The 26,521-nt window shown below is 37.8% G+C and overlaps 1 protein-coding gene across 3 annotated transcripts in view; it reads left to right on the top strand.

Annotated features, from left to right (window-relative positions):
* DGKH (diacylglycerol kinase eta) overlaps positions 1-26,521 on the top strand; it is a 177,939-nt gene that overhangs the window by 98,113 nt on the left and 53,305 nt on the right. For all 3 annotated transcript variants that reach the window (XM_059377511.1, XM_059377512.1, XM_059377510.1), the window contains exons 5-10: positions 10,171-10,275; positions 10,550-10,682; positions 17,943-18,049; positions 18,702-18,827; positions 23,173-23,275; positions 24,554-24,713. In XM_059377511.1, coding sequence (XP_059233494.1) covers positions 10,171-10,275; positions 10,550-10,682; positions 17,943-18,049; positions 18,702-18,827; positions 23,173-23,275; positions 24,554-24,713 — 734 coding nt within the window. The remainder of the gene's footprint in view (positions 1-10,170; positions 10,276-10,549; positions 10,683-17,942; positions 18,050-18,701; positions 18,828-23,172; positions 23,276-24,553; positions 24,714-26,521) is intronic.

The following is a 26,521-nucleotide window of genomic DNA, read 5'->3' as shown; positions in this document are numbered from 1 at the left end:
AGCTTACATGCCTCTATTTTATTGTGTTAAATGCTTTTCAGTAAAATTTTGATTTTAGAGTATATTGGATTTTTATATTGAAATAAAGGGGAAAATCACTTTTTAGATTGTGAGAGCCTATGAAAATACTGTGTGTATAGTGAGAACATTGGTACTTGACCTCATTGAAATCTGTGTTTCCTTTTTTCATGAAAACATATCAGAATTTATGTTTTATCTATATTTAATACTCTAAGGTAGTAAAAAACCAACATTAGTTTATAGAGGGAAATCAAATTAACATGGAAAATGACTTTGTTATGAAGCCATTATTCCTTAGTCAAGAAGTGGGTTTCGTGGCCTGCAAACCTAATCTTAAGCAGAATCATCGAAGCTCAAGAATTATGGAAGTGAGATTTGCATGGCTGCCTTCTACTCTGACCATCCCACCCCATCTCACTCAGTGATCAGAAGACTCACGTCATTAGCTTCTGTGGACATTTGAGGTCATTTGGGCAAGGAGACCACATTACTCTCTTAATGTGAACTTGATACAGGAAAGGGCAGTTAAAGTTCAGAAATTTGGGTCCTGATGGGTGTGGTCTGTAAGCTGAGTTCAGGCCAAGGGGTTAAAAAGGGTCTACCTAAGAGAAGACTAAGACACCCAAATCTCTCAACTCTGTTCTTGTCCTTAGTTCCTTGAAGGGTTTTGCTTGTTCTCCAATACTTGGGTACTTTTTTTTTAAATTGTGAAAAAGCCCATGTCCCTATTGCCCAGCTCCTACTACTATCTTGATGTTGCCAACACTTGCTTCGTCTAGTCTTTCTTTCCCCTATTTTATCTAGAGTGTTTTAAAGCAGATCTTTCACATTGTTCTACTTGACCCCTCATTCTTCAGGAGCCATCCCTAAAAATATCATTGTCGGTTTTTAACTCTACTTCTTTCTCATTGTTCTCAAAGTCTGTGAAAGAGCTTTATGGAATTTCCTATAGCATCTCAATTCAGTATTTTACAGTGAAGGAATAATCCTTTGTTTTTATTTTTATTTTATTTTACTTGCTATAACAGTCCTGTTACTGTTTTTTCTTTTTTCTTTATCTTTTTAAAAAGATTTTATTTATTATTTGACAGATAGAGGTCACAAGTAGGCAGAGAGGCAGGCAGAGAGAGGAGGGAAGCAGGCTCCCCGCTGAGCAGAGAGCCTGATACAGGGCTCGATTCCAGGACCCTGGGATCATGATCTGAGCAGAAGGCAGAGGCTTTAACCCACTGAGCCACCAGGCACCCCTGTTACTGTTTTTTATTAACTCCTCATAACAGAAGCATATTAACGTATGGTAGACAACTCATTTCGCTTTTACATTTGTTTTTCCCCTTCAATATGTTGTAACAAAATTAATCCCATGCTTAATGTACAGAGATGATTGAAGAATCTATGAGATATGGCCTTTATGCCATAAGTCTGTAGTCAAGTATTCCTATAGATAAGAAGACAGACATTTTCTTGGCAAAGATGTTCTGCTCTTGCCCAAAGGTTTTTTTCCTTTCTATAATTAGTACATTTCTCAGAATAATAGTAATACATATTTACAAAAAAAAATTCCATCAGAATCTATTTTGTCAATACTTAACACTTTTTTGGGAATCTTTTCACAAGTGAGTAATGTTTCATATAATGCTATAGAAATCTCCATCAATTTATTTATTCCAGAGTTTAGGTAATTACTTGATTTATAGTTTGATTTTTGAAATTAATATTATATATAAAGATGATAAATGACTTAAAATAAGCAGCATTGGGGTAGACTTCCTTGTGTCCTGACTAAATGCTTCCCTCTTTATTCTGAAAGTTGAGGCACATGTTTGATACCCCCAAGTCTACATTCCAGACATGCCACAAAGATCAGTAAGTCGTCTTCAGCTAGAATGACTCATCCATTGGAAAGGTGACCAGTCCGTCAAAACCAGAAGGATGGAATGACTTGCAAAGATCCTCTTTAACTCTCAGTGAAGGGTGTGTATGTGCATTTGTGTATAAATCTAAACATGGCTCGAAACAGATGTCTGAAAAGATTTGTAGATCTTTCTGAAAGAGACTAGGAAGACCTTAGTTCAACTTTAAAGCAATATGATTTAGAATCCTGTTGACATCGAACACTGCCTGCATAGCAGAATTTCTTTATAAATTCCAGCAGTAGATTAATAATGAGGCTCTCGAGTGTATATGAATTACCTGTCAACCTCAGTCTTATCATTTAGCCCATTACATCGTTATATGTTATTTGACATCATTTGAGATATTGTCAGGTTTGTGCTCCAAGATGTTGTGGAACTACTCTCTGCATGAGCACAGAATGCAGGTTCCACAGTGTTCACAGCTCTATGAAGAATGTTTAGGGTATTACAACAGTACAGTAAGGTCTCTCTTTTTTTTTAATTTATTTTATTTTATTTTTTTAAAGATATTATTTATTTATTTGACAGACAGAGATCACAAGTTGGCAGAGAGACAGGCAGAGAGAGGAAGGGAAGCAGGCGTCCTGCTGAGCAGAGAGCCCGATGTGGGGCTCAATCCCAGGACCCTGGGATCATGATCCAAGCCAAAGGCAGAGGCTTTAACCCACTGAGCCACCAGGCGCCCTGACTTTTTAATCTAAAATTCTGTTATTCAGTTGATTTGAATTATACTATCTGGCTCTTTCTTTGGTCTTGGTGCCAAAACCACATTTGTTGTGACACAGTACTTTTCTTAGTCTTCCATTAAAATTCAAACACCATTGGGACTAAATAGGCACTGAACCTTTATCATCTATAACACCTCAGAAAAAATCACTTTTAGATCTGCAGCTGTCATTTTTGGAAATAGATGGGACTTGAGGCGACTGGATGATAAAATAGGGAAGTATTGACCCCAGCGGGAAAATGAGTCAGTCTGTGCAGGACTTGCAACCTCAGATGCCTCCCAGGGCCCCTTAGTGACCAAAGTGTATGAAATAGCCAGCAGAAGAAAATAGTTTAAGAGCAATGTACATGTCTAAAATGATGGGTTTTAACTTCTTGTCATTATTGTGGTTTTACAACACAGCACTGCAGGGTTCCAACAGGATGGCCAAACAAAAACATCAGAGATGATCATTTTGGGGCCTCTGTTATACACACGCAGTGCGGTAGGTGGTAGACTCGTTCCGGTGGATCCCCCACTGAATACTGAATACTGTTAGGGACAGTTGAGGGCACTGGAAATTTGGGAACACAAGGGTGCTGAAAAAGGAGATAAGGAGCTATGAAGATTAAGAGCACTTTCGTTCCATTCCTGAGACCAGATCCTGACTTAACTAATGGCAAAGTTGGATGCTTCTAGTACCTTCCATGATTAACACAGAGGCGTGCATCAGAATCACCTGTGTGGCTTTGCCAGACTATACAGTACATGAAATTATCCACGCCTCCCTCCAAACTAAGATTTCGATGTCCGCATCTGGTTTGGAGCATGGTTGGCTGTATTTTGGATAAATCCTTGACTTGATTTAGTCAAATCCTTGACTTGATTTAGGTCCACATAGCTGAGGACCTATGCTCTTGGATGTTGAGGTTCCCTGATTACCGTTTGAAATATAGGAGTAAGTATCTCTACTCTCAAAATAGTCACTTAAGGAACTGCATTACAATTTGGCACATTTAAGTTGTCAGAGTGAATTATTTCATTTCATAAAATAATAAAAAAATGCAATATATACATAATTTAAGAGCTGGTTGTAGATATATGAGGGAGGAGGAAGAAGTAGGTACTTTAAAACTGAGCTGTTGGCAACTTCAGATGTCGCAAACCTAGTGTTAAAGAGACATAATTACACCTGAATTGGCTTTGACAAAAGTCAAATTATATCCCACAAGTTATAATAAACACAAGCAATAAAAAATTGTTATGATGACAACTAAACTTTCTTTTTGTTCTGCTGTCCAAGAAAGGCTTCTTACTGCATATGAATTTTTATTTCAATCAAATAGTTCAGGTTTAATCACTAAAGATAAAAAAAATGTTGCATTTCATAGAAATGGAATCACACAATATGTGTGGTCTTTTGTAACTGGCTGCGTTCACTTAGCGTGTTTTCAAAGTTGCAATGTTGTCAGTCTCTCTTTTTTTTAATTTAAATTTATTTAAATTTTTCCTTTTTTACTTTTGCAGTTACATCTCTGGAAAGCAATACTTTTGAATTTCAAGTTTGGATATCAGGTTAACTTTGTAAATGCATTTGGATTAAAGAACTGATTTGATTTAAATAGATGAATTATGTAGTTGTTATCAAACATGGCATCAATTTTTTTTATGTCAAACCTCGTTTTATTTTTTTAATTAGAAAATTGTTTCCATTAATTTTTTTTATCTGGGTGTGGGTGTGTTTGAAACACAATGTTGCAGTAGTTTCAGGTGCACATTGTAGTGATTGGACAAGTTTTTATATTATGCTGTGCTCACCACCAGTGTCGCTCCCATCTGTCACTGTACAGTAGCACTATTACAGTGTCATTGACTGTGTTTCTTATGCTGTGCCTGTTATTCCCATGATTTACTTATTGCATAATCAGAGACAAAGTAGATTCATTGTTGCCAGTGGCTAGGGGTAGGGCCAGATTTGGAGGAAATTGGGGAGTTACTGTTAAGGAGGTTCATTTTTGGGGTTGTGAAAATGTTCTGAAACAGATGATGGTGATGGTTGTATAATGCTGTATATACACCAAGAACCATCGAATTGTATGATTTAAGCAGATGAATCAAATTAGTATTGTGCCTTACATCTCAATAAAGCTGATCTTAAAAAATAAAAAAAAGTAAAAATGTATATAGTTTACTTTTTTAAAGATTTTTATATATTTATTAGGGTGGGGGGAGAAAAGAGAGGGAGAAGCAGACTCTCCAAGCAGGAAGCCTGACATGGAGCTTGATCCCAGGACACCAAGATCATGACCTGAGCCAAAGGCAGACGCTTAACTGCCTGAGGCACCCAGGTGCTCCTGAAATATATACATAGTTCCCAAAAAAGGACTGCCATAGGGCAAATATGATTAGTTTGTTGTAAAGAACTTTAGATCAGAAATAAGAATTTTCTAATGGAAAAAGTTGTTGGACATTTCAGATTACCACAGAAGTTTTCAGAGTTTCCTTCATTGCAGAATCAAAAATCTGAGTTAAAAGAAGGAACTGTCTGTTGGAATAGTTAAAGCGTGGTACCCTACTAGAGATGGCATGCCCAGCTCTTCAGTATTGTGCAGGGATCTGATGTGTTTCGCTTTGGTAAGCCGTCTACCATCTTATATTCCCGCTGTGGGTGAGATGAATTGCTGTGCAGTTAAGGGAGGATGGTTTTTTTCCTCATGTTTGTTGACATTTTCCCAGTACCTTCTAAGGAGCAGCTGAGCATTATTCCCCTTTTGGTGTGTTCTAGTCAGTGACTATTTTGTTGGCAAAATGGCTCCAGTTCATGTTTTGTTTTTTTTTTTAAGATTTTATTTATGTATTTGATGGAGAGATACAGTGAGAGCAGGAACACAAGCAGGGTGAATGGAAGAGGGAGAAGCAGGCTTTCCTGCTGAGCAGGGAGCCCCATGCAGGGTTTGATCCCAGGACCCCGGGATCATGATCTGAGCCAAAGGCAGATGCCTAATGTCCCAGGCATCCCAAACTCATGTTATTTTGACTATGGACACACTTTTAAAAGATAGATATAAATCTGTACGTGTATACACAATTTCTGTCAGCACCAAGAACTGAGATGCTAATATTTACAGAGCTTTGGCTTTCTTACACTGTCCTGAATGTGTTCCGTAGATTGTCTCACTCACCCATACCACACTCCGTAGAGCTGGGAGTTAGTGCCTTCTTCTCACTTAGCAGGTACCACACCGAGGCTCAGAGAGTGGAGGGAACATTATTCACAGCCACACAAGTGAGAAAGGCTGCTGTTGGTCCTCATTCAAAGTGGGCTTAAATCCAGAGTGGAAGCACTGAATCTCTTTGCTGTTGCATTAGTGGCTTCTAATTGGGAATTTGCAGATTAGCAATTCCTGTAATCCACTGGGTTCTAGAAACATCCATCATTTTTTAAGTTCTAACAGTGTTGTGGGGAACAGCAAAATATCTTTAGGGCACTGGTTCACAAGCGTACCTGAACTTTGCAATTATCTGGAAGTTAGAAAAAATAAAACCAGTGCCTGGGTCCCACCCTCCTCTGTTCTGAGTTAATCAGTATGATTGTGGCCCAGACATTGGGATTTTTAAAATTCTCCCAGGTGATTCTAATGGGCAGCCAACTTTAAGAATTCCTGCTTTGAAACAACGCAGAGTTTTAAGTTCTGAATTCCCATCCTTTTGTTAGTTAAAAAATAAAAATTAAATAGTTATGTTTCATTACAATAGTACAACAAATTTGCTTTAGAAACCATAGACAAACTAAAAACATTATAATTATCTGTAATCCCTTCACTAAAAGATGACCAGTTCAGTATTTATGTTTTTTTCCTGTGCATGTTTATGTACTTAAAGTCTTCACTATAATGTTACTCATCTATAGAATTTTATATATTTAATGCCAGATTGTCTCCTGTTTTATGTAGCTGTATGCTTTACCAGACTGAGAAATTCTCAATTCTTATACACATGTATTAGTGTTGTTGGATTAATACTTACAGACCAGTAACTCTCCAATGGGTCAATATGTCTATTAATGGGGAGTTTGGATATTATTTGAGTCAGCATTTAGGAAACTGATTTAGATGTCTCTCCTTTGTGCTCATCTTATACAGCTCTTTTCTGGACAAGCAAACCTTGGTTTACTTCCCTGTCTCTCTTCTAGATTACTGAGACAAAGCCCCTGTGGTTTGTGGCCGGGGGCTCTAGCATACCGTACATGCTCAGGAAATGCTGGAGTTTTCAGAACTGAGGTCGAAGTGGTGGTTATAGTCTGAAAACTAATGACTGAAATAAGTTCAGATGTGCCTGAAAAAAATTGGGGGGGGATGTTGGGGTGGTGGCGAGAGAGGGTAAGAGTCAGGACAGGGGCTAGAGGACACGTGAAGATAGGTAAGCTGCAGATCCTTCAAGAAAGGTAAAAAGTAAAAAAATAAAATAAAATCAAAAGAAGGCAAAAAGTCCTCTAGACTTCCTGGCCTTGGTTCCACTACCCACCCCGCCAGCCCCTGCCCCTGCTGAGTCTCAGAGAGCTCCCCCTCGGACTAGCCCCCTCCCCACACCTCTTATCTTTCCACTCCCCCCCACCCTACTCAGCTGTCCTAATAAAAAGGCTGAGTATATTGAGACTTTCAGAATAAGAGCCAAATAATTTCCAGAGTTTGCTGCTTCCCAAATATTTTCCTAGTAAAGATTTGGAGGAGAAACCCCTGTAGTGTGATGGGGTTCAGTTAGGGTACAACCGAAGCTTATCAGCTAATAACTGTGACTGTCCCATTTTTTCCTACACAGGTGGAGGTTGAGGGAGAATTTAAATAAAAGGTGGGGAGAGGGCTCAGAGCTCTGGTAGGCTGGTTTGAGATTACCCCAGAAGAAAGGGCCAAACTGGGAGACCTTACAGGTTTACTTGGTGAACAGCCTTGTCATCAACTGGGCCCAGACAACTTCAGCCTGCTGGAGGAGGTATTTTTGAAGATTTTATTTATTTATTTGACAGAAAGAGAGAGAGAGAGAGATCATGAGTAGGCAGAGCAGCAGGCAGAGAAAGAGGGGGAAACAGGCTCCCTGCTGAGCAGAAAGCCTGTTGTGGGGCTTGATGTGGGGCTCAATCCCAGGACCCTGAGATCATGACCTGAGCCAAAGGCAGAGGCTTAACCCAGTGAGCCACCCAGGTGCTCCTGGAGGATGTATTTTTGATACTGAAGGCACAAAGCCAGACATCTCTGCATCACATGATTTACAAAGGATTTTCTTTTTCATACAGACTTCTTATAATGTAACTATAATCAGTAGATTTCTTAATCATACTCAATCACAAGACCGGTAAATCAAAATTACTTATAAGTTCTTTTTGGCTCTTAAAACACCTTTTGTGTTATGATCTTTATTTGCTCATTATTGACCGCTTTTTAAAGCATGTTTTTGTTAAAAAGGAGAAATTACAAAAGTACATCTTTTACTTCCTTAGCAAATAAGATGCATGCATGATTTATGTTGCTGAATTATTTTTAGGATTGAGGCATTTATATAGCTTCAAAAGCTATAAGAAAAATTCAAAGCTATTTCCCTATTCTTCTTTCTCCCTTTTTTATTGAATTCACGGTGACTTTTAAAGAACATAAAGACATTAAACATCTTGCTTTACTTTGAATTCAATGATAAACAAAATCAAAGGATAAAATAACAAGCCTGATTTATTTATCTGAATAATGTGTGTCTCACTATAAGGTTATAACGAAAGCGGGGAATCCTTAGAGTCACATCACGTAGTATAGCAAATTAAAAATAAATAAATAAATCAATAATCAATCAATCAATCAATCAATAAAATATGCTAGCGGTGATATTTATTCAGATAAGTATCAGATTTATTCAGTCAGTCCAGTAAAACTGGGAGGTTTCTGGAGTGCCCGGCCGGTTGTCAGAGCCAGGAGAGTATTATGATTTAATGCTGTCTTTTCTGCTGCATTTGATGAGCTGTCCTAGAAAAACATTTTGAAGCAATAAAGCATCCATTTGGCTCCTAAGTAATGAGGGAGGCAGTGCTCTTTCATTAACTATTTATTCAGGAAGAAAAGTGACCAACTGCTAATAAGCTTTATCCAAAGAGGGTGGTGGAAAACAGGAGAAAATGCAGAAGTGAGGTTCTGTTCAATTTCATATGCAATTAACAAACACCCAAAGCTAAGCGGTTGGTGCTCCTCCTCCATGTGACTTCTGGCTGGCTGTATTTAAGTGCAAGTGCCTGTCAGACGCATGAAAGGCCCCTGGGTTTAAGGAAGGATTGTGCCGTCTACACCAAAGACAAAAAGAAAGGAGGCGATGAGCGGTGAGTAGCTAAGAGGAGGCTGATCTCTGTAGTTCTGAATAATGGGCTTATTTCCTAAGATGAACAGTAGTGATTGAGGCTTGCAGGGTTGCTCCTTTTGTTTTTAGATGATTACTGCTTTTTTAGGACTTGAGACATCTGCTCCATAATGCAGTATGTAGACGATCACTTGATCGAATGGCTTCTAATTTGAGAAAATTTCTTATTGGCTATGTAAGTAAGTATATGACTTGTTATTTAGAGAGAGTTTCGAGGTAGGCATGTAAAGTTTGCTCGTCTTCCACAGGTAAATATAGGGCCCCTTCTTTGCAGTGAATGCGTAGGATTTAGCAACTTCAGGATTACACCGAGAATACTGTATTCACACATAAATAGAGGCTCCTTTCAAGTCATTTCAGAATCTCACTTTTGAAGCGCAATCTTCATTTCACTTGCTTAAGCCTTTTAATACAATTAATTTACATTCTTTAGTGACATGATGAAAAGATGAAAGTCACAGTTCTCTTCTTCCCTTAACGCCAACTGAAAGACTTTTAGGTTAATTCTTCTGCCCTGCTCTCACTAAAAAGTAGTAGTAGTTCTATTCAATGGGGGAAACACCCTTCCTATTTAAATCATATTAAAATAGACAACGGAAAGGATATGTAAATCCAGCATTATTTATTAACAGAATATTCCTGATATTATCACAAACTGATTATGAATTATTCAATATTGCATTCCTTTGGTTTTCAGTTTTTTGAATTTCCATATTGAAAACTGTGTCTGAATTCTAAGTTTACTATGAATTATTCTGAAGTATATTTAAAAATCAGTTTTCAACATACATTCCATGAGATAGGAGTACATTGTTTATTCGTGTTCACAGCCTTTGGTACGGGGCGAAAAAAGCCTCAGTAAGGGGGATGATACTAGAGACAAGAAACGCCTCCTTGGCATTTTTCTTTCCTAGCCCCCATTGTATCGTACTTAGAGAACTAAACTCTTTTATGTTACAGAGACTCTTACTGTCTTCACCAAGGAAATGAAGACTACAAGATTAGAAATGGAATTTCCTCGTACGATTGATTGCTAGGTTTTACAATAATCTGTCTTGTTGGTTATTCACAATCATTTACAATAATCTGTCTTGTTGGTTATTCACAATCATTAGATCGAATTACCCCTTTCAGATAATCACTCCATTCAGAAGACTGATGCTGTGTGCTGAGAACAGGAAGGAGATGGAGGACTGGATGAGCTCACTGAAGTCTGTACAGACCAGAGAACCTTACGAGGTAAAGTAGCATCTTTTCCCGGCACCTTCTGTTCTTGGAGAAGGAAAGTCATTCGAAGAGCTAAAGCTATATTCTGCAAAGAAAAGTATGTGCAGATTCATCAAGCAACCTGCTTCCATCTGATGTTGACCTTTTAAAATTTTTAACTTAAAGTGTTTCCATTTTAAAAAGTACACATTTGAAATTTTAATCCTAACTAAGTGCATCCCTGAGGTTCACTGTCTGTCGTCTTGTTCTCTTGGTTGGCAAATCTGTGCTCACGTCTCGTTTCTAGGTGGCCCAGTTTAACGTGGAACATTTCTCAGGGATGCATAACTGGTACGCCTGCTCCCACGCGCGACCCACTTTCTGTAACGTGTGCAGAGAGAGTCTTTCTGGAGTCACCTCCCATGGCCTGTCCTGTGAAGGTACTGTAGCCCGGGGCCTGCCTTCTCCCTCACCACTGACCACACTGGGAACACGCTGCCAGCCTAGCAGAGAAATGTGCCCCCTGCAAGCCAATTCCCGGGGGTGGAAGCAGGAGCTGGGAGCACCTCAATGGGAACGTAGCATTAAGATTTTACCGTAGCTTCAAGTGGAGCTCGACGCACATAGGACCAGCTTGGGAAATGTTTTTGCTGAGGGAAGGATGAATACAAATCACTGGGAAGGAAGTATAAATCAAAATGTAGCATTGCATGTCTGAGGAACTAGCGCCTGCTGCTTAAAAATCGTCTTTAGACTGTATCCGTCTTTCTGGTTTTCTGGTCTTCTTTTTCTGTTCCGACTGATTATGAGGACAAAACTTTCAGTGAGGACAGTACAGGCTCTTTGACAGAATTTCCTATTGTTATTTCTGTTTCATTGTTTTAAATGTTTTCTTTTATTTCACTTAATGTTTAATTGAATGGATGCCATCCTTTTTAATTTCTTGAAAGTTTTTTGAAAATAAGCCTAGGGCTGTTGTTTTCATTATAGGATTTATGGGTGGTGATGGTGGTGGTGGTTTTTTAATAAAAAAGCAGTGACCAACAGAAGCAAATATACTAATACCAAGAGAAACCTCATAACTTCTTCGACTTATTTAATTCCATACCTCAGTGATCACACTACTGTGTACTACTTTCTGAACTAGATCTAATACTAATATTAGCTTTTTTCTCTAATATAAAAAAATCTGCATTTTGAACATAACTTTATTAGACTCCATAATGAAATAGTAATAGAGTCCCAGCTTTCGTTCACTTTAAGGTAGCTCCACGTTTTGACTTTCGTTTCCTGATCTGCAAACCAGGGATAATAGTCATTTATATTCACAGATGCTATGAAAATTAAATAGGAGAATATATCTGCAAGGAAACTACTTTTCTAGTCAAATAAATTGTGGAAGGTTGTAACTTTGCTCTGTAAGAAATCCGTCAAGTAAATAACTACAGATTGTGTCATGGCCCAAGGCATTAAAATTTGTGAAAATGAACATTTGGAAGGGACATTACACATTGTTTTTGTTTTTGTTTTTTTAAGATTTAAAGAGTGGTTGCAAACGAGATGTAATTGCCCTTTATGACTTTAATAATCTACAAGGGTTCCTGTGGCTCTGAGTTACTCTTACCAAGTGTAATACTCTGAGGTGTTACTTTGAAGGTCTTTTTAGTTGCCTCCTAGTCTCCCATTCCAAAAATCCTAAAAAATGTATCAGATCTGAGATACTCTCTGGTACCGGTACCCTACTGATTTGATTTATGCATTATTAGATATATTTAGTTGTTTGTATATTGAGTTTAAACTGGGATGACTAAGTATTTTTCCAAATCTTTTAAAAGAAAAATGAAAATTGTATTAACTGATGAGAATAAGAAACTTAAGGTCTTTCAATAAATTTATCATTATTCTGTTAATAATGAAGTCTTCCTGACTGTTTAATGTCTCAGTTACTGTATTTTTGAATTACAGTTTCAGAAGAATATATGTTAGTCCTCATTTTCTCTGCTGATAAAAATTTTAAATACGTGGTGTCTTGCCCATTGGTATTGTTAGAACTGTAGCAAAAGGTTTTAAAAATCCCAAGGGTTTTATGAATGTATAAAGAAGTTTTTTTTTTTTAATTTTATGAGAATGTGATTATTTAGGATCATTTTCTTATAATCCAAGTCATACTTAAGCTTTAGACATTCCCCGCAAATCTGAATAAACTCCTTGCTTGACAAAAACAAAAGACATAGGATGCAAGAGCCTTTAAAAGAAAAAACAGAGATGCAAATACAAGAAAAATTCATTCCACAGTGAGTGAGTAACTTTGTATTGGAATGGAATTCAGTTTCTAGTGTGTGAAGCCATCACTAAATTTACTTAATCCTTCTGCCCTTGTTTTTCACAGGAAAACAAGCCTGTACTGATTTGTCTTCTGAGTTTGTGTTGATTAATTAATAAAACTGTTATTTTAAAGCCTTGTATATGTAAAATATAGGAGTGAAAAATAGACAGAAAATACTTTTCATAAATGATTCCCTAAATCAAGAACGTCAGTAATAATTTCAGAGCCTATTTGTTCTTCACAGTTATTTAAATAGTAACTGAACAAAAAAGTTAAATGGTGATTTTTTTCTTTTTGATTCAATAGCATCAAATATGTTAACATAGGTACCTATGAATTTTTATCTTAGCCGCAACTGAACACTTAAAAAGATGCAATGTGGTAAACTGAAAATTGCAATTAAAAAATCATAATTTAGTGACATGTCAGCATATTTTTTTTAAGTTCTGTGTTTTAAGTAATAGCTTTGTAGGTCAGGGGAAAGTGCTTTATATAGAATAACTTCAGAATGGCCACCTAACAAAATTAAGGTGCCTATTAATCATTTCCATTCCTTAGTGACTGTAATCACAGTATAGTTTATTTTATTTTATTGTACGCTACATTAAGCACCTTTGCAATTTTCAAGACTCATTGCATGAAGCACTTGATTATTACAAGTGTGATTTTTATTTTTAATGAGCTATTTGATTTTTAATGGTAAAATTTTCAAAAAAAAAAAAAAACCATGAAATCATTCCCTGTTGCTCTCTTTTATTTCCTCCTTTTCCTCTTAAAAAAAACCCTTATTGACTATTAATATCAAATACTTCGTTGTACCTGGGAATTAGTTGCAGATAAAACTAAAATTAGGACCACACTTTTGAGAAATACCGTAAGAGATGAAAGACCTAGAGTTCCTAATTAGCCTCAGTTTTAAAATAGTCACTTGCATGGGAGCAAAAGGGAGCGGGTCATGCCAAAATTGTTTTTCGGACCAAGCTTACTTCCTTCGGTGCTCGCTCTTTACACATTTGTCTATCAGCAATGAGATTCCATTGAAAAACTGGTTTATTGTCTATGAAGTCTGTGCTCGAGTCCCCAAGTCATTTATCACAAAAATAGTAGGATTTCCAGGAAAGAATTTGTCAAGGTACACAAAAGACCACTTAAATGAAACATTTCCAATGTCTAGACTAATATTTTTCAAGGAAAAACCGACTCCGCTTAAGTGACCTTTTGCATATCAGCTCCCCATGACATCATGAAGCATTTCATTTGTGTGCTACAGTAAATTGGGACTTTTTTTTTTTTTAAGATTTTATTTATTTATTTGACAGAAACCTCAAGAGAGGGAACACAAGCAGGGAGAGTGGGAGAGGGAGAAGCAGGCTTCCCGCTGAGCAGGGAGCCCTGTGGGGCTTGACCCCAGGACCCTGAGATCATGACCTGAGCTGAAGGCAGACATTTAAGGACTGAGCCACCCACATGGCTATAAATTAGGATTATAATTTGACTTTTTAAATTAGGACTTTTTAAAACAATGGCATGTATTCTATCATTTCAAACCTGTTAAGGGTTTACAGTTAGAAGTGCAAAAATCATGTGAAAAAGAGCCACCTTCCATTAGCATTTAGGAGCAGTTACTTTTTCTGTTTCCACTGACACTATTTCTGCTTTTAAGTATCTGAGAAGTCAGAAACTGGTATAACATCCTTATTCACTAGTGCTTGGATAATTTGTATCCTTAAAAGGATGAAGTTTAGTAGTAGTAAAGTTCTGATTTTCATAAGTAAGGGTCCTTTTCCCAGATAACCTGTGGCTTACTTGTTTTTCATATATGAGCTGCTGCTTTCCTGGTTGTTTCCTCTTATTTCTCTCTTTTGTGTTTTTGATTTGGTATTTGTACAGATTATAAACTGATTATCCAAATAGGTCTCCTGAACATCTGACACCAACCATAGTTACAGAATTTTTTCCTTAGGATGAGAACTTTGAAGACTTACTCTTATAACAACTTTCAAATATTCGAAGCAGTGTCATTAACTGTACTCACCATGCTGTGCATTACATGCCCATGGCTTATTTTATAACCAGAAGTGTGTACCTTTTGATGCCCTTCACCCATTTGGCCCTACCCCTGCCTGGGAAGCCACCAAGGTGTTCTCTGTTTCTATGAGCTTGGTTTTTTTGTGGGTTTGTTGCTTTTACAGTCCACATATGAGTAAGATCATAAGGCATCTGTCTTTCTCTGACTTACTTCAACTTAGCTAAATATCCTCTAGATGCATTCATGATGTCTCAAATGATTCATTTATATGACTGAATAATAGTCCATTGTGTAGATACACATATGGATATCACATTTTCTTTTTTTTTTAATTAATTAATTTTTTTCAGCATAACAGTATTCATTGTTTTTGCACCACACCCAGTGCTCCATGCAATCCATGCCCTCTCTAATACCCACCACCTGGTTCCCCCAACCTCCCACCCCCACCCTTTCAAAACCCTCAGATTGTTTTTTCAGAGTCCATAGTCTCTCATGATTCACCTCCCCTTCCAATTTCCCTCAACAACCTTCTCTTCTCCATCTCCCCTTGTCCTTCATGCTACTTGTATTGCTCCACAAATAAGTGAAACATATGATAATTGACCCTCTCTGCTTGACTTATTTCACTCAACATAATCTCTTCCAGTCCGGTCCATGTTGCTACAAAAGTTGGGTATTCATCCTTTCTGATGGAGGCATAATACTCCATAGTGTATATGGACCACATCTTCCTTATCCATTCATCCGTTGAAGGGCATCTTGGTTCTTTCCACAGTTTGGCGACCATGGCCATTGCTGCTATAAACATTGGGGTACATATGGCCCTTCTTTTCACTATGTCTGTATCTTTGGGGTAAATACCCAGTAGGATATCACATTTTCTTTATCTGTTTATCCACTGAGGGACACTTAGGTTGTTTCTGTATCTTGGATGTTACGGATAATGCCATAATAACATGAGTGTACAAATGTCTTTTTGAATTAATGATTTCATTTTCTTCAGATTAATACCCAGAAGTGGAATTTCTGGAATTGATAGTTCTATTTTTAATTTCTTGAGGATGCTCAGTACTGTTTTCCAGAGTGGCTGCACCAATTTGCATTCTCACCAATAGTGCACACGGGTTTCCTTTTCTTCAAATCCTTGCCAACACTTGTAATTTCTTGTCTTTTGGATAATGGCCATCCTAACAGGTGTAAGATGATATCTCATTGTGGTTTTGATTTGCATTTCCCTGATAATTAATGATATTGAGCATCTTGTCATGTGTCTGTTGGCCATCTATATGTCTTATTTAGAAAGATGTCTATTTAGATCCACTGCCCAATTTTTAAGTGGATTGCTTGGTTTTTGCTATTGACTTGTATGAGTTCTTTGTAAAATTTGAATGTTAACTCATTACCACATACATGATTTGCAAATATTTCTCCTGTTCAGTATGTTGACTTTCATTTTGTTGATGGCATTCTTTGTTGTGTCATAACTTTTAATTTAATGTAGTCCTGTTTGTTTATTTTTGTGTTGTTGTCTTTGCTTTTGGTGTCAGACCCAAAAAGATCATCACCAAGACTGATGTCAAGGAGCTAGCTGTTGGGGAGTTTTCTTCTAAGAGTTTTATGGTTTCAGGTCATATATTCAACTCTTTAATCCACTGTGAGTTAACTCTTGTATATGGTATAAGATAGGGCCTGGTTTTATCTTTTTGCACATAACTGTTCAATTTTCCCAACACAATTTAATGAAGAGACTGTTCTGTCTTCATTATATGTTCTTGGCCTCTTTGTCGTAAATTAATTGGCCGTATATATGTGGATTTAATTCTGGGCTCTCTCTTCTGTTCTATTGATCTATGTGTCTTTTTTTTTTTTTAAAGATTTATTTATTTATCTGACAGGAGAGAGATCTCAAGTAGACAGAGCAGCAGGCAGAGGGGAGGGGGAAGCAGGTTCCCTGCTGAGCAGAGAGCCTGATGTGGGGCTCCATCCCAGGTCCCTGGGATCATGACCTGAGCCAAAGGCAGAGACTTAAACCACTGAGCCACTCAGGCACCACTATGTGTCTATTTTCATGCCAGTACCATACTGTTTTGATAACTGTGGCTTTGTCATATAGTTTCAAATTAGTGAGTATGATACCTTCCACTTTGTTCTTCTTTCTCAAGACTGCTTTGGCTGGCTATTCAGTCTTTTGTGGTTCCATAAAAATTTTTGAATTATTTGTTTTAGTTCTTTGAAAAATGCCATTGGAATTTTGACAGGGATTGCACTGAATAAGTATATTGCTTTGGGTACTATGGACATTTTCATAATATTAATTCTTCCAATTCATGAGCATGGGATATTTTCCCATTTATTTGTATCTTCAATTATTTTTCCTTCATGTCTTGTAAGTTTTAGTGTCTCTTTTTTAAGCTCCCTTTTGATAATATGGCTGGGCAGAATTAGTGATGGGTATAATGTACTACCTCTACATTATTTTCTTCTACATTATAATGTAATGATCTCAAACAGCAATACCTTTAAAAAACAATGCCATCTTTGTGACCTTTATCAACCTATTCCCCATGACTGGTTATTTTCTTGACATACTTGCATTTTAAATCTCCTCCAGATTATCCTGTTCTTTATCTTACTGATATTTTCAAATTTTTTATTTTTTATTTATTTATTTATTTATTTATTTATTTGACAGAGAGAAATCACAAGTAGATAGAGAGGCAGGCAGAGAGAGAGAGGGAAGCAGGCTCTCCGCCGAGCAGAGAGCCCGATGCGGGACTCAATCCCAGGACTCTGAGATCATGACCTGAGCCGAAGGCAGCAGCCCAACCCACTGAGCCACCCAGGCACCCCAAATTTTTTATTTTAAATACATGTACTGAAAAATACAAATATTAGAGGAGTACAACTGGTAGGATTTTTTCACAAATTAATGGCATTTATGTAATCAACACCCAGATTAAGGAAAAGGGTGTTCCCAGCACCTCTGTATTACTGAATTTTATTTAATTCTGTTTGTGTGTATGTGTTTTCTCCTTTCTCCTAAAGAACTAGTTCTTTTGTATTTATTTCCTTTCTGTTTTGTGAGTGGAATCTAAGTAGCAATCTATAGATTGATAAAAGTGCTTCATAAATACATAACCACATGTATCATAAATACATGAATATCTTCTGAAAAGATATTTTCAGAAACCTTTAGTATTGTTGAAGAATAACTAAACTTTTTTAATTATTGTTTTTCTTCTTCCCCGACCCTTGAAATTCCATGCTGTGATTTCCGCTAATCATTGTTCCAAAAGTATATATTCATTTAGAAATGGTTAACTTTTTTTTTTTTTTTTTTAGTGTGTAAATTCAAAGCTCACAAAAGATGTGCAGTGAGGGCAACAAATAATTGCAAATGGACAACTCTAGCCTCCATAGGGAAGGACATCATAGAGGACGAGGATGGAGTAAGCTCAGTTCTGTCTTTGGTTTCTTCCCAGTACCTCCCTCTTATTGTTTGCCCTGTGGAAAATGACAGAGTTAAGTGGGAGTATTTACTAGTAGGACTAAATGGAAGGCTTTGGCTAGTTAGGAGTTTCTATTTCCAGTTAGATCCCCCGTAGTTTCCTTTAGCTCTTAAATTTTGAGGGAAATGCGAAGAGGGCTTGGCGATGATTGCTGCACTGGGCTGATGTTGGAGACCCTTACAGTAAAATATTCTTTAAGGCTGATCTCAGGTGTCTGTTCAGATATTCGCTCCTAAGACATTGGGGCCTCCTTTCCGCAGTGTGCCCTCTACCTTTAAAACCTTGTCTCCATGGCAACTTGCATACGCATCACTGATAGCACTTTGTAATCACCTCATGATAATGCCTCGACCTTCACTGCTCCTCAGTTAGACTACAAATCCTGAAGGTCAGGGATATGGTCTTGCTTATTTTTGTATCCCTGTGGTGCTCAGGTCATAATACAGGGTCAATAAAAGTGGACTAAATGAATGGGTGCCACAAGTGATACTATCTTGATTCCGTAGAATGAGAAATAATTGTAGACCTTCCCTAGAGTAAGAATGGCGCCCTGCTGTCTTTAATTTGCCTGCTGTTTATTCTCGCTGCGTAGGTAGCTATGCCTCACCAATGGCTTGAGGGTAACTTGCCCGTGAGTGCCAAGTGTGCTGTCTGTGACAAAACGTGTGGGAGTGTTCTGCGTCTACAAGATTGGAAATGCCTTTGGTGTAAAACAATGGTGAGAATCTTTCCTAATTCCTTCATAATTTTTTTTAAATCTATGTAATTTAGGAGTAAAGAATTTATGGTCAAACAGAGCATGGTAGCATACATACCCACTGTAACATTCAAGTTTTTCTGAACTATATTCCTTCCAGTCTGGTTACTTTTTAAATATACTTTTTGTAATGCCCTTGTCATCTGTTTTTTTGTTTGTTTGTTTGTTTTTGTTGGTTTTTTTTTTTTTTTTTTTTGGTCTGAAGACCTTTTCCCCACAGTTTTGTTGTTTTTCATTATGCTATAGCCACATTTAATGGTTTAATATTTTTAGCCCTGTTTTACCACCTGTCGCACACAGAAAGCCACCAAATTTTGATTGACATGTGAAGTATAATTTCAGTACAACCCTGCACATGTTCTCTGACGGAACACCAAGTTCATTCAGCCATGCATAGGTATAATTGAAATTAGATTTTTTTTTAAAAGATTTTATTTATTTATCTGAGAGAGAGAGAGAGAACATGAGAGGTGAGGGTCAGAGGGAAAAGCAAACTCCCTGTTGAACAGAGAGCCTGAGTGGGACTCGATCCCAAGACTCTGAGATCATAACCCGAGCCGAAGACAATCGTTTAACCAACTGAGCAACCTAGGCGTTCTGAAATTGGATTTTTATATTACATATATATTATATAGATACATGTTTTAAAACTTTCTCACATGTGCAAGAAAGCAGTGAGAAGTATGCATGGCATAACATGGAGGCAACAGCAAGGCATGGTCCTGTCTGTGCCAGACCACCTGAGGACTGGGCCCGAGGCTTCATGAGGGCAGTCAGAGAAGAAACTCCAAGGGTGGACTCAGGCCACTCAGAGGTTGGCGTGGTGCTCACCGTAATAGGGTGGGGAGGCAACAGCTGTGGGTGCTCATCTCTACACTAGGCGATGCCGTCCAACCGTAGCAGCGATTGCCTTGCATATGGCTGATTTGTTTGGTCTTGTGTTGAGTCTTGGAAGTCACTTCTCACCCACACACTCCAAAAAAGGGTGGAAGAAATTTCTTTCAGTAAGTATGATGTAGATCCTCAAAGGAGAATGATGTGAGGTCGCTGGGTTGATTTCATAATCGGTGAGATTAATTCCATTTTTTTCCATGGGAAAAAGTAAGTCCTGCAGTTTTTCAGTTGAGCCTGATAGGTGATCTGTTTCCTTTTTTTTGTTTGTTTTGTTTTAAAGATTATTTATTTATTTGACAGACAGAGATCACAAGTAGGCAGAGAGGCAGGCAGAGAGAGAGGAGGAAGCAGGCTCCCTGCTGAGCAGAGAGCCCGAAGCGGGGCTCAATCCCAGGACCCTGGAATCATGACCTGAGCCGAAGGCAAAAGGCTGAGCCACCCCCACCCACACTGAGCCACCCAGGCACTCCTCCTTCTTATTTTAAATCAGACTTGATTCTATCCTCATGCTTTTATTATTCTTTATCAGTTACCCCTTTTGTCAGCTACAGGTGTTACTTCTAATTTCTCTGATGCCCCCTGTAATATAATATATAGACTGTCTTAGGTATGTCTTTGGAGTTTTGGTGACACTCTAACCCCTAAAACCCTCTTGTGACACAACCCCAGGGTCAAGAATCACACGCTTCCCAACTGAGCCAGCCAGGCACCCCAACATTCCTTATTTTATTTAATTTATTTATTTTTAAAGATTTTATTTATTTTTTCATTTAGAGAGAGTGTGTGAGTGAGTTGGGGGGAGGGGCAGAAGGAGAGGAAGAGAGAGATGCTCAAGTAGACTCCCCACTGAGTGTGGGTCCCAACATGGGGCTCGATTTCTGGACTCCCGAGATCGTGACCTGAGCTGAAATCAAGAGTCAATGGACTGAGCCACCCAGGAGCCCTCCTGGCATTTCCTTGTTTTAAGAGTGCTTGCAGAGGCCTGTAAGATAAAAATATTATAAATAAATAAGAAAAATAAGTAAGTAAGTAAGTAAAGCACTCCCATAAATGATATTTTAAAACTTCATCCCACCTAAGATTTCTCTTCGGGGGTGGGGGCAGCCTCTGATGTGTGTGCCTACTGCTAATTTCATTAGTCTGTACATCTGTTTCTCTGCTTCTGGATCTTCGGCTGTTCTCTTTTTGAAAAGAAAGCAGACTATGTATGTGATCAGTTACTTGAGAAAGGTTTTATAGAAGTTGTCTCCACCTGCCGCGTGTAGGTCTCTACTTGTATTTTCTCAGTGGTTTTTCAACTTTGCTAACGTTCACAGGAGGAGTTCATTAGCTATTTTACTTGCTCACCCTACCCGCCCTTTTAAAAATTTCATGAACAGTGTAGAAGGGTGGATACCGAATGTGGAAGGGGGCATTCTGGAATGTCTTCTCCCTCTCTTTTCTGGCAGAGTTAGATATCACCTTATCATGAAGTCGTTCCTGCCCTGTACTCTGTCCGTCGGACATTCAGGCCACTGTCTGAATGGGCCGCTGTCACCTTGTCACCTCCTTCTCAGTCTTGTACTTCCTATACAATATCACTTACCTCTTCACACATTATTTTGTCTTTAAAATAATGAGTTTCTGACAGAATATCTAGTTTGTAAACTAGTCATGTAGTTTATTTTTTTTTTTTAAGATTTTATTTATTTACTTGACAGAGAGATAGAGAACACAACTATGCAGAGAGGCAGGCAGAGGGAGAGGGAGAAGCAGACTCTTGGCTGAGCAGGGAGCCCAATGTGGGACTCGATCCCAGGACCCTGGGATCATGACCTGAGCTGAAGGCAGCTGCTTAACCAACTGAGCCATCCAGGCGCCCCCCAGTCACGTAGTTTAAACAGAGTAAAGTAAGACCATAGTTCCACAACTCTAACGAGTCCGTTTTTCCAGTTGTTGTCCAGTCTCTGAGTACACTTTTACCTTTTTATAAAAAGAGTGAAGATACGATTTTATCTTCTGCTTTTTTCATTTAACTTTGGTATCAATATTTTTGTTTTGCTCTGTAATTCTCATACTTTATTTTAAAGATTTTATTTACTTCTATTTGAGAGAGAGCATGAGAGGGGAGAAGGTCAGAAGGAGAAGCAGACTCCCCATGGAGCTGAGGGCCCAATGAGGGACTTGATCCTGGGACTTCGAGATCATGACCTGAACTGAAGGCAGTTGCTTAGCCAACTGAGACATCCAGGCGCCCAATTCTCATACTTTTAAAAAAATTCCTTTTAAACTTATCTGTGCATGCTTGTTTTTTTTTTAATCCACTTAAGACGTTAATTCTTATAAATAATATTAGGGAACTATCCAAAATTAGGTCACCACATAAACAAGAATCACTAGTTAATTTCAGTTATTTTCTCAAAAGTTTTGATAAATAGGTGTTTAATTAAATATTTTATTAATTTTCTAAAAGGACTGATGAAATAAAGCTATATTAAATTTAAGTGCTTTATGAAATGTCTACTTTTACTGCTTAAAACATTTCCAGGCCCTTTAGGTAAGTACTTAAAGTATTGTAAGCTCCCTGGGTTCTACTTAGCAAGTTAGCCCTGCTCCTGTTCACAATAGTATCTTGAAACTTTGTTTCTATGAAGTTCAGGCATTTACTGAGTGCCTATGATATATATCACTTTCCAGGATAAGTGTCCAATAATAAGACCTTTTCCTTTTCTTTACAGAGCCAGACGAGAAAATAAGCATTCATGTATTTATACCTATAATAACATGAAAATGTTATATATAAAAAAAGGTGTGAAAAGAAAGTTATAAGACCACTGCAGAACGAGCAGACACATTACAAATTTTATTTTCACTAAGTTCTGTAAGAACATTACAAGGTAGAGGTCATCAGTTTCTTGATGGATGATAATATTAACAAGTACTAGTGAACTTCACTCCTGTCTCTTCCTCTCCCTTCCTCCTCCCATTCATTCCTGCCTTCCTCTCCCCTCTCCCCTTTCTTCCTCTGCACTGTTTTCTCCTCTCTTCCTCTCTCCTCATTTTCACTAGGCATGTCTTGTCTTTTTTTTTTTTAAGTAATATCTACACCCAGTGTGGGGCTCGAACTTCCAACCCCAGGGTCAAGAGACTCATGCTCTACCAACTGAACCAGCCTGATTCCACTCACCAGGCATTTCTCAATATACCCTACTTGCCTGTGATAATTATAAAAGTAGGCTATACATACCAAATCAAATTCCCATCTCTACAATAATCAGCCCGTTCTTTAGCATTAGAAGTATTGTGCCATGAATTACTGAATATTTTGTGATATAGTTGATCTTCATTGATCACTTCCTCAGATGCAATTTATGCCATAATAAAACATTGATATGTTTTTATGATTCTTTAAAGTTTGTTTGTTTCTTATTAGGTACACACTGCCTGCAAAGATTTATACCATCCTGTGTGTCCCCTTGGCCAATGTAAAGTATCTGTCATACCTCCAATTGCACTGAATAGCACTGATTCTGATGGTATGTATCAGTAGTGTAAATATGTATATTCCTGGTGTATTAAATGTTGATTTGTACATTTACTTTCCTAGAACAAATTGAACTGTAATTGGTTATTCTGGTCAGTTTTTATATAAATCCATTTAAATTGCTGAACAGTACATTTAACTTCTAAAAGAACATTGTAGAATTAAAACTTAACATGGCTATTAATACACTGGTGAAATTATTAAACATAAGCCTTACAGATTTTACATTTCATCAAGTAAAATAAGATCATTATTCTATAACAAAATGCAATCCAAAGGTTAATTTTTGTGTGTTCTTTTTTCCTTCTGTAATTGAAATCACCCATCAACATAGCTCTTTTTTTTTAAAAAAGATTTTATTTATTTATTTGACAGAGAGAGCTCACAAGTAGACAGAGAGGCAGGCAGAGAGAGAGAGGAGGGAAGCAGGTTCCCTGCTAAGCAGAGAGCCCGATGTGGGGCTTGATCCCAGGACCCTGGGATCATGACCTGAGCCGAAAGCGGAGGCTCTAACCCACTGAGCCACCCAGGTGCCCCCCATTAGCACAGATCTTATTAAAATCTGTTTTCCTATAATTTCCTTGGAGGAACTTATATTTCTATAAATTCCATCACTTTTTCCAGAATCTTACAACTTGTTTAAAGTGCGAAAGAACCCCGCCTTCCTTCTAAGCAAACCATATTACAAAAGGCTTTTACCATACGCTATTATTAAAGTTTTACATTAATAAAGTGCTTTATGATTTTCAGACTTTTTATGTTAATTATGCCGATAGATACTATAAATATAAGGATATAGGCTGCAAAAGATGTGATTTTTTAAACCTGTGCTATTTACAGCCCTCCCCGTAAGCCCTGATAAATCAAGCTTCTATTATTTATGAAAATTTTAAAGTATTTTCTAAAGCCTCATGAAGGAGAAGTTAAAACATTTTATAATACTGACTATGAACATAAATTCTTTGACAAATGTGAACTTGGAGACTCATTGGTGTTAAGGTAGATGGTGTCTCTTCAATATTCTATGATTAATACTTTTACCCTCTTTGGTAGGATTTTTCATTATAGAGCATATTTTAAAAGATAAGTTCTATAGTCTTAGTATGTAAGTAAAACTTCTGTCCGTTTGGGGGGCTAAATTTTAATTTATTGTTCAAGCAATAAACAAGGTTCTTTATGAATTTATGTTCTTTTCTCTGAAGTTTTGTCAGTAGTAGTTTAAAACAGGCAGCCGTTCATATTGATCCTGTGTTGTGTGTTTTTTTTACAGGTTTCTGTAGAGCGACATTTTCATTCTGTGTTAGTCCTCTACTGGTTTTTGTCAATTCTAAGAGTGGAGATAATCAGGGAGTAAAGTTCCTTCGTCGATTTAAACAGTTGCTAAATCCGGCTCAGGTGTTTGATTTAATGAATGGAGGTCCTCATTTAGGGTAATGATTATTAATAAATCTCATTGGAATGAAATAGCACTAAGCATGAAATATGTTTGATTTTTCAGTTTGTGAAGATTCTCGATTCATCGAGACATCTCTGTATTGATCTTCCCACTCTTCCCTTTTTTAAAGCTCTAATTCTAAATTTTAACTTCACCTTTTGATATTTATATAACTTCCTTATGTGCTGAAAACTCCAAAATTTGTTCAGAAAATGTTTTAGAATATATCCTGCCTCAAACAACACTAATGGTTTGCCTAGCTCTAAGAAAGATCAACTTGTGTAAATATAGAAATGCCCGGTAACTTTAGAAAATGATCTGCATGGAAGGCTAGCAGCATTGATTTTTATGTAACACAAATAATCAATTATTTAACCAAAGCCCAGACACCACTGTGGGTCTCAAGGATAGCTCCTCAAGGGCTTGAGACTCCATTCCTAAATGAATGACAAAAAACACTGGTGTTGATTGTTCTTTTCAGCTTTCTGGAATGTCCTCTAATTTACAATCTGAAAAAATTTTAAATTATTTTCAGTGAGGGAAAATATGCTTTATGGTACTTTTAATACATTTTTGGTGTGTGTATATGACTTTGTTGAGGAGGTGATATTGGATCACCTGAACCTGGGTTCTTGCAGCCTACTCCACTTTTCTCTTGGCTTCCACTGTCACCTTAAAGCAGGAACACAGATGTAAAAATGGAGATTTTAGATACACTGAAAAGGCCCTGGGTTTTTAATTTAATACTTTCCTGTCTTTTCTCTCACCTACCCTCAGTCTGGCTGTGTGCCTCTGTTCACTTCTCTTCGGGTTTGTTTCTTCTTTTTTCTGTTGCCTTCTTGCCAAGTCTCAGGCCCTCTGGTCCTGTTGATGTTGGTCTTCATCCTTTCCCAATGCTCCCACCACCCCGCACCCCACCCCTTGTCTCCTCGTACATGTCTTCCCCTTGTTTGGGTCTGGCATTTCCTCACCTGGCCTCACCTCTCAAGTGTGTCTCTTGCATCGCTGGTTAGCTGTGTCTCCCTTTCTAGCACATCTGTTTCATAATCCTTCACAGTTCCTATATTTTATTTTATATATGTATACTTTTCCCACCCATCCTTTATGATTCCAAGGAAGGTCCTTTGTGAAACTTCTTGAGATTGTCTTGACAGCATATTTTATAGGGTTTCCACAGTACTCGAGGTATACAAAGGTACATTCAGGAGATGGGATATGCCCAAAGTTAAGATGAAGGAAGAACAGAGGTAAAAGACTGACTCAGACTAGGGGACGAGGGGGAGGAAAAGCAAGTAGGTGTCCGAAAAGTGGTATGTCGGCAAGGTTTGGTGGATCCCTTTAGGAACTGACTTGAGTGTTAATAATATCAGTGCCCTAGATTCTCCACCCCCAGTTTGTAATATGCCATTCTTAAGGAAATCACATATCCTTGTAATGAGAAGGAAAAAAGTCACTACTCTTGCCATGTCTTATCACTTACCTTTCATTTTATTTTTTATTTCTTAAGATTTTATTTTATTTATTTGACACAGAGAGAGAGAGGTCACAAGCAGGCAGAGAAGCAGGTAGAGAGAGAGAGAAAGAGGAAATGGGCTCCCTACTGAACAGAGAGCCTGATGCGGGGATTGATCCCAGGACCCTGAGATCATGACCTGAGCAGAGGCTTAACCCACTGAGCCACCCAGGCACCCCACCTTTCATTTTCTTTCCTGGGTTCTACTTCTTTGTTTTCTCATTCCTCACTCCCCTTCCCTCCTAATTCTATCTCCATTTCTACTTATAATCCCCTTTCCTCTTAATGAG

The sequence above is a fragment of the Mustela nigripes genome, chromosome 15 (assembly GCF_022355385.1).
Source record: "Mustela nigripes isolate SB6536 chromosome 15, MUSNIG.SB6536, whole genome shotgun sequence".
Lineage (NCBI taxonomy): Eukaryota > Metazoa > Chordata > Mammalia > Carnivora > Mustelidae > Mustela > Mustela nigripes.
The sequence above is the reverse complement of the archived record's forward strand: the minus strand, read 5'-3'. Positions and strand labels throughout refer to the sequence as shown.